Source organism: Helicoverpa armigera, chromosome 9 (assembly GCF_030705265.1).
Source record: "Helicoverpa armigera isolate CAAS_96S chromosome 9, ASM3070526v1, whole genome shotgun sequence".
NCBI classification, from domain to species: domain Eukaryota; kingdom Metazoa; phylum Arthropoda; class Insecta; order Lepidoptera; family Noctuidae; genus Helicoverpa; species Helicoverpa armigera.
In genome coordinates, this window is record NC_087128.1 from 5,183,852 (window position 1) to 5,199,659 (window position 15,808).

The window sequence follows — 15,808 nt, forward strand, 5'->3', positions numbered from 1 at the left end:
TGCTCTTGTATTAAGCCAGCATTTTATATCTGAGTCAAAACCAAGTGCTTCAACGCAAGTTTACCCAGTCAAAGAAAAATATTTATAAGAATCGGAACGAGCTACATGTGCATGGCGGATGTGATGGTTTAGCAAACAGTAATACTTAGAAATGCGTAAGAAAATTTTGCTAAGGGATTGTAGTTTTGATAAAGTAAATCCTGTGACCTGTTTATTGGTTGGACTTTGGTGCCCTATTGCGTGATTATTCTAATCCACTCGCTTTTTCGAAAGCACTTTCTGGTTATTTACTCTAGTAATCTGACAGGTAAACCTACAGTAAGTATCCTGTTACAAGGCAAATAAGCAACTAAGTAATTTGTATTACATAGGTAGGTATATAATAGGTACCTACACACTTTGGACTGCTTCAAATATACAGATTTATATGTTAGTTGCCAACTAACGGACATGAAGTGTCTACTCAGGCTTCCCTATTTACTACCTATTTACTATGACTTCCCTCCTTCCCTTTTTCAGCTTGCCTTACATCTAAAGTATAGGTAGAGAATAATATTTCATGGACCAGGAAAATTGACGCTTTAGCGCGTGAGTCGGTCTAGTATTCGTCGTCTTTCAGATTAGACTCTTATTTTTTTCTTGATAACTAGCTGTTGCCACAATTCCACACGCATCCCATTGAAACAACTCCCGCAGCCGGATGAAAAGTAGTAGCTTTCTCAGGCCCTAGAAGTCCAGCCTATCTGCGTACCTTTAATTGAACTTTTGTTTAGTAGTTTTGGCGTGAGAGCGTGATAGACAGACGATGACAGTAGAATGTCATATTACTCAAATAACGCTACTAAATACAATTAGCCTTGTGTTTAAACCATTTTATTTATAACTACCGATGCAAATATGACTTTTCCTCCAAATCGATTTTCTCGGCATTTCGTGGAAATTGCCACGGAAACTTTATGTTGTGAATGATGCAGTTGTTTTCCACGGTCCAAATGTAGTAAGAAAACAGGAAAATATTTACCAAATACCTACATGTTTTCTGTAGGTACTCGTATAAAGATATTTGTATAAAATGCATAAGAACGTGCAGAATAACAAAGCAGAACAAAGAAAACAGGCGACAATTAATGTGGATAAAAATAGAAGATATTAAAAAACATGTCCTTTTGTTATTGCAAGCATGTCAGTTCCAGAAAACGATTAAACGTCAATGACAATCCATCATCACTTCAAAAATAATATGCGTGAAGCTTGAATGGGAATTTGGCACAAAATACGCAAACGCCTTGGCTTCTCAATAACGTCCTTTCGTCTGTGGTGCATTGCTCTCTCTGAAGCGAAAATTGACTAAAACTTTTTCAAAGGACCTACTATCCAAAGATTAAACTGTCGTTTGTTTGGTTTGAAAAAAATTGTGAATGACATCAAACTTTTTACTCCGTTGCTGATAGTTGTTCCTACACACCCACCATACATTTTCTTTCCTAATGATAAATATGAGCCCGATCAAACTACTGGCAATGACTGACTAAACTATCGCAGTCTGCTGGGGTCTTTATGTGAATAAAATCCTATGCGTTTTTCTCTGAAGAAGTGACAAGATTAAAGTTTAGGTGCTTATATCTCCCTGTGTTCTATATTAATTTACGTCCATTTCACCATCATGGTGTTTCGTAACAAACATAACACAAGAATCCGGACTAGACGTTTTGGCCTAGATTTACAACTTTTCCGCTGTGTTAGAGTAAATACTTATGTCCTAAATTATTTTGAATTTCTAGAAATATTCCCGCCAGACATAACTCTGCCAATCCTAACAGCGATCGATTGTTTGACTAAGCTAAAAAGCAAATTCTATTTATTTTTCCATCTGTATCGAAATAAACTATCGAAGTGTACAGCCAGACTAACAGCAAACATTTATGAATGATCGATGTGAATATTTTTAGAAGACAAGTCCCGTTAATGTCGTGTGAACATTGGTTGATTCGTAACCTTACGTCTCCTTAGGGGAACTAATCCATGGACCTGAATAAAAAGCCTTCCTCGATATATGGGCTGGATCTATCATTGACAGAATGTTTTGAACCACAGCAGAAGTTCTCAAGTTCACCGACAGCATAAACAATTTCAGTTATCAAAGAAAACAGTTGTTTTAAGAAATACTGACTTTTCAGTTGTCAGTGAACTATAGGACCTTATAATAGTGCATTAATTTAATCAAACGATTATATTCCTTAAAATATACAACGTGAAATACTAAATACAAATCCAGGTTATGCAATTATTCATTAAATTGTATCGAAATTAAATAACTAATGTCAATAAGTATTTATACTATACGTATGTAGTTACAAGCCTACCTAGTATTATTCAGTAGCGTAATGTAATGGGCGGGTGCCAATACAAATGTACTGCGTATAAATCAATCGCATTTTTATGAGCGCTGGAAATCTCGAGACAGGTTATTTTGAGCAACAGTTATGGACTCGCCAGTTCGTAAAACAATTCGAATCCAGGACAACTGTAACTACAGTTCAATGATGAAAAGACCCCGTTTTACGTTTACTCGCAAATGCGATGTAAACAGTCTACTTTATTGACCAGAAGTACAAACTGAATGCATATCTGTCTACTTTATTGTCGAGATACTCGCATTGAATGTACAATCAAACGACAGTGCAAACTTTTAGTCGTCCGATAGCGTTTGATTGAATCAGTAGAGACAGACGTGAATGGTAGATAGTGTGGCAATAATCATAGGAAAATAGACTCTAATAACCTAACATTAAGAAGATAAACTTTTCAATATATGTTTTATACGCAGTTCGGTAAAACCGAGCAGAAAATCCGGTAGTGCGAAAGCGCTGTAAAATCATTTTCAATCATTTATAAGCAAACTTATTTTTATCAATTGCCAATTGTTTCGTCCAAGAAAACAAAATTCTTACATGAGCCAATAATTTTGTATCAGCAATAACACTAAATGAAAACTATCGCAAATAGTTGTGTCTGTAATTTACATGGCTACTAAAATTTTATTTGTGACTTCTTTATCGGCTGTGGTTTGGCAAACACCAATATACATACATACATATTGCGATACTAACTATACATTAGTATTTACACATTATATATTATCTACTAGACATGGACATTTTTATGCGGGAAGTAGCATTTGAAATGTTGACAGGGGCAATATGAATCAAGGTGGGTATGTACATAGCCATATAGTATTGCCTAGCCTTAGTCTAGTCATTTTCGTCTTCATAACAGAAGTTAAAACACTTATCTGTTTTCAAATAACGAAATTCTTTACTGACAAAACGTCTGAACAAGTTTAAAACAAGTGATATAAGAGAAAGTCCTAATTCCTGTGTCTTTAGGGAGCGAACCAGCTCTGCTGATGAAACCCGCGGGAAACAGTATTTCAAAATTGTATTCAGTTCTGGTTATATTAAGATTTTGTAACTGACCCGATTCGTTGCTTACAAGTGTACATTAATTATGTTCCTGCAGCTTATAATTTATTCACTGTAATAGTATCTAATTGTCTGTTTGTATATAGTGAACATCGTATGTTCGCACGGAGTATTTTTAACCTTGCTTCCAGAAAGAACACACGAACTATTATGGGGTAACTGATACCTCTAATCTTGAGCTAAAAATATGATGCACCTGGAGTTGGCTATCATCACCTTGTGTTTTATATTCTGTAATACGCAGTGTTTTTTACAATAAAATTCAAATCTAGGCATGTCTACAATTAATTAAGCAAGTAGGTAGGTAATCACTTTTTCGGAGAAGGTATCTAGTACTAACGTATAGTCTGTTTTTTAATCTCGTAGACTAAATTGACACTTGCAAAATGTCAAACTTTTTAATAATTTTGCTAGCTCTGTGGTGCAGTGTTGTACTTACGATACCGGTTCGTTGAATCGTAACTTTTTACAATAAGTCATCCTGAAATAATGGGCTTATCCTTGATGATTACGCATGGCTTTGCGTGGTCAGATATCCCTGGCAGTTTGTAGCACGTCGTACAGCCATGTGTACGTACGTGAATTTTAAATATAAAACTTTGAATGAATATTAAATTCGTCTATTATAGATAAAAAGTTACGATTCAACGAACCGGTATCGTAAGTACAACACTGCACCACAGAGCTAGCAAAATTATTAGAAAGTTTGACATTTTGCAAGTGTCAATTTAGTCTACGAGATTAAAAAACAGACTATAGTAGTTATTGAAATGTGAGTGAGTCATTCATACATATTTCTTATCTTTTGCGACCGAATATTGTAGAGGATTCTCAAGATTTTCACATTGAAAAAAAATACATTAGGTACAATGCTACATTCAAAAAGTTGGCTGGTTTAAAAAGACATTGGCATTTGGCTTCATGAAATGTTAAGAACTGAAAAAAATGTGAGATACACAATGCATGAGTGTAACGCAATTAATTATCCACAGGTTACTGACAGGCCTTATTGATTAGCTTTTACGAAGCTTGTTGAACGATAATCATAAACAAGATACCCAAATTAGTAAACAGAGGTTTTACTGCTTCATCATTGTTTATGATATTCAGCTCCACCTCCACCTCTTTATTATTAGCCAGAAGTCTCGTCCCGGCAGTAGGTGACCAAATGAAATGATCCGAAAAGAAAACATGCATGTAAAATGTTGAAAAAACAAACTTACGGAATGATCGTTACCACAATAAGACTAGTGATAGAAGAGTTGCAGATGTTTTATTTTCGACTGCGGTTTGCTTACGATTTTTGCAGTATTTATTTAGCTAATTATGTAAATAGAAATCTTGGTTTGAAGTTGTATTCTTCAAATTGCACCAGACATATTTTATCCATACAGCGAAGAATAAATAGGACCATTGGGACAGCAGAAAAAACTAATGCTAACCAAGTATGCACCCCATGATTGATCGCTTTTATTGAGCCCAGGAAAATGTTTTCTTCAGCTTTGAAAGTGAAGCTTTCTTTATTTTGGAGTAATTAATTGAGTGTAGGTACTTATGTGTATTTCTTATTCATTTAGGTACTAAGATACCTATCGAAATCGACATCGACAGGTTTTTTCTCATGGAAAGGAAAGTAAGTAGGTAGGTAAAAGTTGGAGCTGCCTATTTCTGTACCTAGGCAGATAAGTGCTTATGGCAGAAACTCACAAAAGTATTTCAATTGCAATTTCGAAACCAGACATATTACACGGGTCATCGAAATTATTACAGTACATTCTCATTCAAATTAAATTTATGCCTACCCACTTACGATTTGTAATAACAGAAATGATTTATTGGCAACAGCGAACCCTTTAGATCAGTCTGTTACTCTGATATATGCGCGCAGAAGCTACACCTTTATTTCAAATCTAAATTCGTTTCTAAATTATTTATAATAATATTTTGTAAACGCCTACGCCTTATTTTTACGTTCATTATGATTTATCAGCTACAAATGGGAAATTAAGGCGTGAATGTAAATAACATCGTGCCTGACTTTCTTCTAACACTATCTTCTATCTCTACAGACTATCAAAACACAAAAAGAACAACGGGCTCAGGAAAATACTCCTGTAGAAATTTCACAAACTCATGGTAAAGCTATTTCTAGTATGTGACGAAACCGTTAATAGGCAATTATTTGGATTTCGTAAAGATATATTGTGTTTTAGTTCTCATTCTTACGAAATGATAAATAAAGATTGATTAGACAAAACTGTGAGTTACTAAAAATCCCTAATGTACACATCGGCCCACGCGGCGTGTCTCATTTGTTTACAGAATTTGTGCACGGCTGTGGATTGTGGAATGATATGTTTCAACGTAAAATAATGCTCCCGTCCGAACTTTAGCCCACTTGGTGTTTTATTGTGTGTACGCGATTCGGAGTTTTATCTCGTACAGCTGGTTGCCGGATAATCCGAGTAAAAATAGCTTATAGACAACAAAGCATCAACAAATCTAACCAGTATCGGATGCCGCTGCTGATCGCTGCTGTCGAATATATGTCGGTCTCGCCCATTTTATGACCGTTTTAAATTATTAAAATTGTTCTATTTCCAGGCTGGTTTTATAATAACTTTATAAATAAATTGTTATCATCTGGACTGATCTCTCGGAGCTGTGGTAGAATTAGAATAGTTATCGTGACTAACATCAGGTTGGTAAATAACATTCAATGTAAATAATTATAAAGATCAAGGTGAAAAATAAATTTCTCAGAAGTTATAGAACTAGTAAATACTTATCTTAAATCTGGAGGTAGGTACCTAAATGGGTCAAGTAAATTTTTAATATCAAACATAAGTACCACTATTACGAAAGTAGGTAATTCGGTTTCACTTATTAGCTTTCTTCTTGTAGATTGTAGACCAAAATCTAGAGGGTTATTATATGCTTACATTCAGGTCTGTTAGGTCAGATCTACACAGAAATTCCAAGAGGTCTCTTACTGTGGGGTTGATTGACAATGCTAGGTGCAAATATGGGATATACGGTGTGGGTAATAAACCCTTGTCCATGGAAGACATAAGTCAGGTAGGTATGACTAAGCTATTAAAGAGGGAATAATAAATTAATAATCATCTACTTAGAAACAGCATAAAATAAAAGGCACAGGGGAAGCCACGTCAAATAAGCAAAGATATTTGTAGTTGGGTAGGATTAAATAGCCAACGTCAAATCATTCATCAAAAATTAGTGATCAAAAATTAGTGAGGTATTTTTTTTTCAAATTCCTTATTTATGGATTATCTATCGTTTTCAACATTAGCGAACGCATCAATAAGGATGTCAGTTTGACAGTATTGTATAAATGTCATCCGTCCGTCAATGACATACAAACAAAGCCGAGTTGAAGACGCTGTTTTATTTGTTTATTTTTATAAGAAAGTTTTAAAAAAGTTTATAAGAAAGTAGAAAATCTTTAATTCTTTAATCTGCCAAACTAATATCAATGAATAATGTAAATTTATATTAAATTTCAAGCATCTTAATTAATCAAGTATGGATAGTTACATAGTTATATCTTTTATTGGCGAAGGTTCGTTTGGCCGTGTTTTCAAAGCTAAACATAAAGAAACGGATGCAGTTGTAGCTTTGAAAGTTATAAGAAAGGTAAATATAACACAACTACTTATTGTTCTTAATATATGTAGACTCCCCACACACATTATGAAACATTCTTTGGTGCTTGAGCTTGAGTATGTAGATCATGCATCCTTTTATGTAAACAATAAAATTATGTGTGTCACATACTCATGTTAATATGTTCCATAAATGCACAGTGATATTTATTTGACAATAAACCTCCTTCAAACCAGTATTATAAATAGATTTTCTTCACCTATGTTCCAGAAAGGGCGGTCAGTAAAAGACTTGAAGAATTTAAGACAAGAATGTGATATACAGAGGCAGCTAAAACATCCAAATATTATTCGAATGATAGACAGCTTTGACACAGACTCAGAATTAGTAGTTGTCACAGAGTATGCAGAAAAGGAGTTGCATAGCATCCTGGCTAAAGAAGGATGTTTGAATGAAGAACAAGTGAAGAAAATCACTTGGGATTTGGTCTCTGCGCTTTATTATTTACATTCACATAGGGTGTTGCATAGGTAAGTTTTATGATGTATAAACAACATCATTAATTGTCAAGACTATTTGAAGATGATTCATTCTTTTTTAATATGATTTTATTCTGACTGCTAACATCTCTATTATATCAACACATTGTATGCTGGTGTACAGATATATGAAACACAACAAAGTATATTGTCTTATAACTGCCGGTTTGCAATATATTATAGAATATATGAACTTATTGCAGTTAGTGTGATTGTGACTACATATGACTGTAGAATCTGTCTTAGTTGAAGTAATATAATTATCTTTTCAGGGATTTGAAACCTCAAAATGTCTTACTAGACAGTTCAGGACGAGCAAAGCTGTGTGATTTTGGTTTAGCAAGAATAATGACAAATGCTACCCATATTCTGACTTCCATCAAAGGTACACCATTGTATATGGCACCTGAATTGATTGAGGAGAAACCTTATGATCATCAGGTATGGTTTTACAAAAGCTTTAGGGAATTTTTACTAATATAATAAAGAGGACTTTTGTTTGATACTAAAGGCTCCGAAAGTATTGAATCAATATGAAAAATTCTTCCAACATTGAAAAGCTACACTAACCGAAAAGACTATAGTTTATGCTGGTACAGGAAGTAGTTGCTACAGGACTGATGAAACTGCAGAACCCAGCTAATAAATTATAACAAGACTGAGATGATGAAATGTATGATTTTATACAACTTCCTTAGGAAGCCTTAAAGCTATCCTCATCTACATTAATATATTGGATAATTTTGAGGTATTAATTATTTACAAGCATATAACTTTTCCTTTTTTCAGGCTGACTTATGGTCCCTGGGATGCATAGTGTATGAGCTGATAGCAGGACAGCCACCGTTCTGTACCATGTCAATATGGCAGCTAGTGCGGATGATCAGGCACAAACCGGTGCAGTGGCCCAGTTTCATCAGCACTGAAGCCAGATCATTTTTACAGGTACTTTTCACTATTCAAATCAAAAAGTTCTATGTTACCTTATGTGCATCCCTGTTGTAATATAAAGGTCTAAATTAAGTGTACCCGTGACCGCGCTAAAAAGATATTATGAAATGAATACATTACGATTAAGACCTAAATACAACATACCAGATCAAGCCGTAAAGCAGTGAACGCCTCTATCCCACAAGGGAGCGTTATAGGATGCCTTCTATTTCTCCTCTATATTAACGACCTTCCCAAAACAATCAACGGACCATGCGTGTTATTTGCAGATGATGTCTCCATACTCACCTCGTGTCAAAAAGTTGACAATATAAATGAAAAACTAAACTCTCTTCTTACTTCAACCTTTAGCTGGATGGAAAACCATAACTTAGAAATAAACTTCTCAAAAACTAAATTAATTACCTTCCACCCCCATCAAAAAGCCCCGATAAAATTAAACTACTCCTATAATAACACAAAACTAGAACAAGTCAATGAATTCACACTCCTTGGTTTAGTAATAGATACACATGTAAATTGGAAAGCACACATACAAAAAATTCGAGCAAAACTATCAAAATTCTTATACGCCTTACGCGAAATTAAAAAAACTACCAACCTACAAACAACACTTGCCACATACCATAAAGTAAATAACCACTAGAGAGCGCACTCGCCAATTTCTTCTAAGAACACGACTCACCACTGCGGGCGGGGGGACGCGGCATAATCCGCGGCTACTATTGGTCAGTTCACGGTCGCTACTAAAGGATCGTACTGATCGTAGCCTTATAGTACGCGCAAAATCACTAACTTTTGGCGAGCGTCGGGGCACTGTATGCGCAGTCAAGTGGTTTTATAGTCTTTGCCACATACTATGCCTACGCCCAAGCGTGGCTTAGTTATGGCATCATATTATGGGGTAATAGCACAGATTCGCACACCATTTTTACCTTGCAAAAGAAACTCATCCGGATAATAACCAATATTGAACAAACAGACAGCTGCAAACCACATTTCCAAAAGCATAAAATTCTCACACTTACCTGTTTATACATCTTAGAAGTATGCAAATTCGTCCGTCATCACCCTGAATTCTATACTACCCGACAAGATATTCAAAGTAAATATAGCCTACGACACAAGAATAGATTAAACCTACCTACATCCCACCTTAAAATACATTCTTCCGGTCCGCTAACAATGTCAATAAAAATATATAACAACTTACCTAAAACGATCAAAGATGAAACGAAAACGACTATGTTTATAAGTAAACTAAAGAAATTTTTACACTCTAAATGCTACTATACAATAAAAGAGTACATGGACGATAAGTCAATAAAAAAATAATAAGTAAGTACATACAGGCTCTCACGCACACACACATACACAACAAACACACACACACACACACACACACACAAGATAAGAATATAACATGTAAATATATTTCAGTTTTATTTTTATTTAGTAATAAGTATAGATTTAATAAAACTAAACTAGGTAATAATTATAAGTACTGCAAACCTCTCCTACCTCTTTATGCTGTGCCCTACCGGGTCCATATTGTTTCAAATATATTGTTTAAACTTTATAAAAATACCACCTGTATTACATATGGAACGCAAATAAAGATTTGAATTTGAATTTGAATTTGACCTGATTGCTAAAATTATAATGTTGTAATATGTTTAGTTACTTCTTGTTATCTCCTGCATGACAAAAAATGTATCAGATCAATACTCAGTATCATTTTTCATGTAGCAATCTGTAAATGTGTGGTGGAATGTGATTCGTTTTTTACAATAACTATAATATTTCCTCATCTCTCCAACTTTCAGGGTCTACTCCACAAAGATCCTATGAAGAGGATGACTTGGCCGGAAATTCTGGAACATCCTTTCGTGTCTGGTCATGTGACTATTCTCCCAGAAGATGTTCAAAGTGAATCACCGTTCACAAAACCATTGACTCATAGCCAGCAAGAAGCTAAGCAGCTACAGAGGGAAAAAGTTAGCAGTAATACAAGGTGAGATAATATTCATTTGGAACAAAAACTTCGAAAACTTAGAGATAATATAACCTTTTTATATATTCTTTATTCTCAGAACAATACCGGAGCCAAAACCAGAGCAGAAAGAACATGACTTAAGAAACGCAAGAGTGATGCAAGCTATGGAGTGTGTGCCCATGTCTGATGACGACAGCGTCAGAGCAACCAGCGCCTTCAGTGTACGAGACAGCCTGAAAACAGACGACGAAGACCAGTCCCACCCAATCACAGCGGCCAACGCAAAATTACTCAGACACGAGTATAATGTACTAAATAACTCCAACCTCGTTGTATGCAACTTAGAAAACAATATGGCCCAATTAATGGCAGCCAACAAAAAACAATCAGATCTCAACAAAATGGATAAAATAGATGAAGAAAAACCGAATATAGAAAAACATGTTGAAGAAAAGAAACCTTTAAGTGCTAGTGACAGTAAGAAGGATGTTTTAGAGATGAAACAGAAATCGAAATCCATAGACACTGCGTCACAGAGTTTAGAGCATCCAAAAAGTTCGACCAAGTGCAGTAGTGACGTTAGTTCTGGTTTGAGTAAAAGCGTTCCGCCTTCATACAAGCAGAAAATACTGCAATTCTCCCGTGATAAACTCAGATTTGGTAGTGGAGGAAATAAACTAACCAGAAGTATTAAACGATCGTTTCATTTTAGTAGAAGTTGGGACAAAAATAAAAATGAAACACAGAGACGAACTAGCGAGCCTACTATTGAGGTTTCAAGTCTTATAGATGATAAGGAAAAGTTTTCTAAAGAGGAAAGGGATCAGGATGTGGAGAAATCTGAAGTTATTGACGAGAGTCCTGATGATAAAGAGGTTGCCGATAATGATAGGATTCTTAAAACAGAAGATAAAAGTGATGGTAATATCTTATACAATTATTATGTGATAGTAGGTTGTTTAGGTATAATTTTCTTTTACCAATGGATATTGTTTTGGTTTTCAGTGAAAGAGCCTTCTTCTATAGAATTAGAAGAATGGGAGGCATTCCTTAACTCCAACATCAGTGAAGTTATGGATGGCGACGTAGAATCCCTGACTCAATTGAATATGGTACGTTCATTATATGCAGTACACTTTTTTGTCTGGTCACACATTCTTGTGTTTTTGAGTACCAACTCGGCAAATCTTGAACAATCCTGCGACGTGTAAACATCATGTTTAAGTCGTTATGATACGGTTCTTCCGACATTGTTTGCAGCGCCAAAAAATATTTGGTACTTATCCATGATGGTACTAAACGCCGGTTTAGGTATCCAAATCAATATTGAGAATCGATGGGTGTCGCTGTGGTCAGTTTATACGTTTATCGACAATTTTGCACTGGATTTTGCGACTAGGCGCCATCTTTTGGAACACAATGTATAATTTGAAACCCGTTGAAGACCATCACTACCTTCATTTTTAACACTCATTTATTGATTATATTGCAGGTGAGCATGGTGATAGGTGTAGTAGGCAGCGCGGCTCTGGCGCGGGGCGGCGGGCGCGTGTGCGGCGCGGTGGCGGCGCTGCTGGCGCTGCCCGCGCTCGCCACCACGCTGCCCCGGCACACGCTGCTCAACATACAAGACGTGAGTGTAGTTATATACTTGCAGACTATACTTCAACAACCTTCTGTCATCATCTGCCTAGCCTTTTCCTACTATGTTAGGGTCGGCTAGCAGACTAACCGGATGCGGCTGAGTACCAGTGCTTTACAAGAAGCGAATGCCTATTTGAACTCCTCAATTCTGTTACCCGGCAACCCAATACCCCTAGGTAACATAACTTCAACAATCTACTAAATCCAAACTAATATTATAAATGCAAAAGTAACTCTGTCTGTCTGTCTTTTCTTCACGCCTAAACTACTGAACCGATTTGTGTGAAATTTGGTACAGACATAGTTTGAAACTTGAGAAAGGACATAGGATAGTTTTTATTACAAAAAAAAAAAATATTCCGGACATATAGCGCCATCTATTGGTCAAATCAAAAATCTGCTGGTAGTCACTATTCTTCGCGAACGAAGTTGCGGGCAAAAGCTAGTAGGTATATAAATGTTTAAAATGCAAATTGCGAGCAGATTTGAAGCGGAGCGGGCGTTCATACATTACAGGTGCGCAGCGAACATGCATTGTGCGGTAGCGCCCTTGGGCCAACCCAAAATGGTTTCAATAGAACCTCCCCTAAAAATTATTGTCTCATACTGGTATGGATATTATAAATAGGTATCGTAATTAAAAAAAAACTCAAATCGACAATAAAGCATTGAAAGCACATTTCTTTAATTTCCAGGTATACCTAGAAGCTAAAGTGGTGTACAATTTCGTCGCGGCCATCAACACTCTTATGAAAGACAGTAAGGATAGTGACGACGGCGCTCAAGATAGGTAAGCAAAATACAAAGTATAGAATATTTGCTCTGTCTATTCTCTAGTTAGTTTATGGACAAACTTTACTTGCTCTAAGTATCTATTCCTAAGATGGGTCTATGAACAAATCTTGCTTGATCTGTCTGTTCTAGTTAAATCTATGGACAAACTTTTCTTACAAGTAAATAGTAAGTATTCAAAGTCAAATTTAAACGTGGCTACAAATAGCACTTTGATCCTCAAAAACAAAAGACAGCCCCAAACTTTTCACCACTTACTATGTACTGGGTACGTATTGGGTATATACTATGTACTGGGCATGGTATATACTGGGAAGAAGAAGTGGCTTAACAGACTCCCCAGGTTAGAAGATCTAACTTCTAAACAGGTTAGAATCTATGTATAAACTTCAAACAATATTCTTCTATTTCCCCCTAGATTGCAAGGCGTGGGTCGTATGCTAGAAGTATGCGCGTGGCTGTGCGTGCGCTCGTGCCGCGGCGTGCGGCAGCTGGCCACGGCACTCACTGCGTATAGCGCACATCCTGTCTTCACCAGGCTTCTTATGCACTGTAAGATTATTTTTTACTTTTATCACTTCTATAGAGTAAGTGTCGGAATTGATTGCACGTTTTCTGTGGTGCAAATCCTGGGTTAGGTTGAATAAGCCTTATATGTTTTTTCGAAAATCTGCAACTCCAGAGCTGGGAAAAATGAAATGGGCCGTAGTTATAACCGAGTTTGTTTAAATAAGTACTAGGGACCGCAGTAACTCCGGCTTCATACTGGTATACCTAACTTATTAAAAAATACTTTCTATATAACCTTAAATCACTAAATCTTGTAACATAATTCGCATTAAAATCAGTTGCGAAGTTTAAAAGATCTAATCATAACATACGGACATACAGTGCGATGCGACTTTTATCTTATGCCTACAATGTACTAACGAAACTGATATGTCATGACAACATCATGTGTGAATTTTGCATACAAAATTGTCTTTCTAAAATGACGTCATGATTCTCCAGAGTAAAAAGTTCGAGTTACAAATGATAATTCTAAGAAGAGTTGACGGACGATATCCATCTCTCGTGCTAAGTGGCAGTTGAAAATCGCTACAAGACATCTTGACATAATGCGAAAATTATTTATTTCAACAGAATTGTGTCAGCTCAATGCCGGACCTCCAATTAATTTTTATTTCCTGCGGATTTAAAAATCTCTTTGAAATAAAAATAGCTTATTCGTCCAACATTTCCTGACAAATTATTTGGTTATAATTAAAATATAAAATAATTTTAATAAAATCCATAATAGCTATCCATTCGTAATGTCATGTTATCATGCTATATTAGTCCATTCAGTGGTTATCAATTATAGGATACTAAGTTTCGCGAACGGATTCACCCGCGTCCCGTAAGAATTACTTCGCGCACCCGGATAGAAAGCCTCTTATAGCCCTCCTATATAAATGGCCTATCTAATTCTATATCTAAACACTCAAATAATGTTTCGAATCTGGCTGGAATTTTCTGAGATAAGTGCGATCAAATAAACTGTTCAGCTTTATAATATTAAGGATAGATTCAATATTTATTTCTAATAATCATATTTTTTTATTTCCAGATTCAAAATCACCACGCATAGTACTGAACATCGTTGGCCTCCTAATCACCGTACTCCAAGACTTACCCGAGCACGCAGATGTGGTAGAAAAAATACTCTTTGACGAACCGAGTTTTAACTTCATAACCTTAGTTGAACAACCCAGTGATGCGCTTAGAATGAGAGTCTGTATACTTATAAGTTTGTTGTGCACTTTCTCCTGTACTGCATTTTCTGTTGCCATGGAGACGAAGTGGAGTAAGAAGGAGTCGGAATCAATAGAGGCTTTGCACACCCATTGTAATGTAGCTTTGAATAGGGCAGCTAGATTGGCTACTAAGGAGTTGAGTAATATGCCTTTTTATGTCAGCTAATAGAGTGATCAAGCTGAAAGGTGAATTTTGTAAGAGGTTGAAAGGGTTTTGAAATTTTGAGGCCAAATTATTGTTAAGAAGAACGTTTTGGAAGACCATGCATAGCTTGTTTGAGAAGTTTGAAATGTTATGTAGATGTTTTATCAGATGAGTCAACTAGAAGAAATTCGTTAAAATTCTAAATTCAAATTGTACCTTTTAAAATAGATAATAAGTTGCATTTTGCATTTTTATCTGTAGTTATTTACATTAAAATATTGAGCTTGTCCTTTAAATGTATGAGTAAGTAGAATGCGTTTAACAGATCTTATAGGTATAGATCACATTAGACATAAAATTCCGCCGTTTTCCTAAATAAGACGTTGTCTTTATACTAATTACTTAATAATCGAATACAACGAAATATAAGTAAGATACCAGAATCTCACGCAAAACAGTTATATGTAGCAGTTTTTTTTGTATAAATTATGTTTAGATTTATAAGGGATTCCATCTAAGTGTAGAGTGACTGAGATCAACGGATTGACTGATTTAATCAATAGTGCTTATTATAAGCTTTGATCAGAAGGGATAGAGTAAATACATAAGCTGCAAATAAGTTTTGATATATGTTTAGTTAGCACATGTTTCAAAATGCACTGAAGCAATAATTCTTTGAAATCATTTAAACAATGTTCATAAAAATATAGAATCGTTTCGGGAACAATAGAAGAAATTAATAGATTGTTTTGAGGTTAATATAATTAATAATTACACTATCTGTTCTGACCCCCGATAGAGTGCTGAATGCTGATTTGATAATTTATTTAGAAAAT

At 35.5% G+C, this 15,808-nt stretch overlaps 1 protein-coding gene across 1 annotated transcript; it reads left to right on the forward strand.

Moving 5' to 3' along the window:
* Positions 1-6,926: 6,926 nt before the first annotated feature.
* On the forward strand, positions 6,927-15,147 carry LOC110375711 (serine/threonine-protein kinase fused). Its single transcript, XM_064036372.1, has 11 exons — positions 6,927-7,139; positions 7,380-7,639; positions 7,921-8,089; positions 8,438-8,593; positions 10,426-10,613; positions 10,693-11,516; positions 11,601-11,707; positions 12,088-12,228; positions 12,935-13,029; positions 13,450-13,583; positions 14,641-15,147. The coding sequence occupies exons 1-11, from the start codon at positions 7,029-7,031 to the stop codon at positions 14,991-14,993; spliced, it is 2,538 nt and encodes an 845-aa protein (XP_063892442.1). The 5' UTR covers positions 6,927-7,028; the 3' UTR covers positions 14,994-15,147.
* The last annotated feature ends 661 nt before the right edge of the window (positions 15,148-15,808 follow it).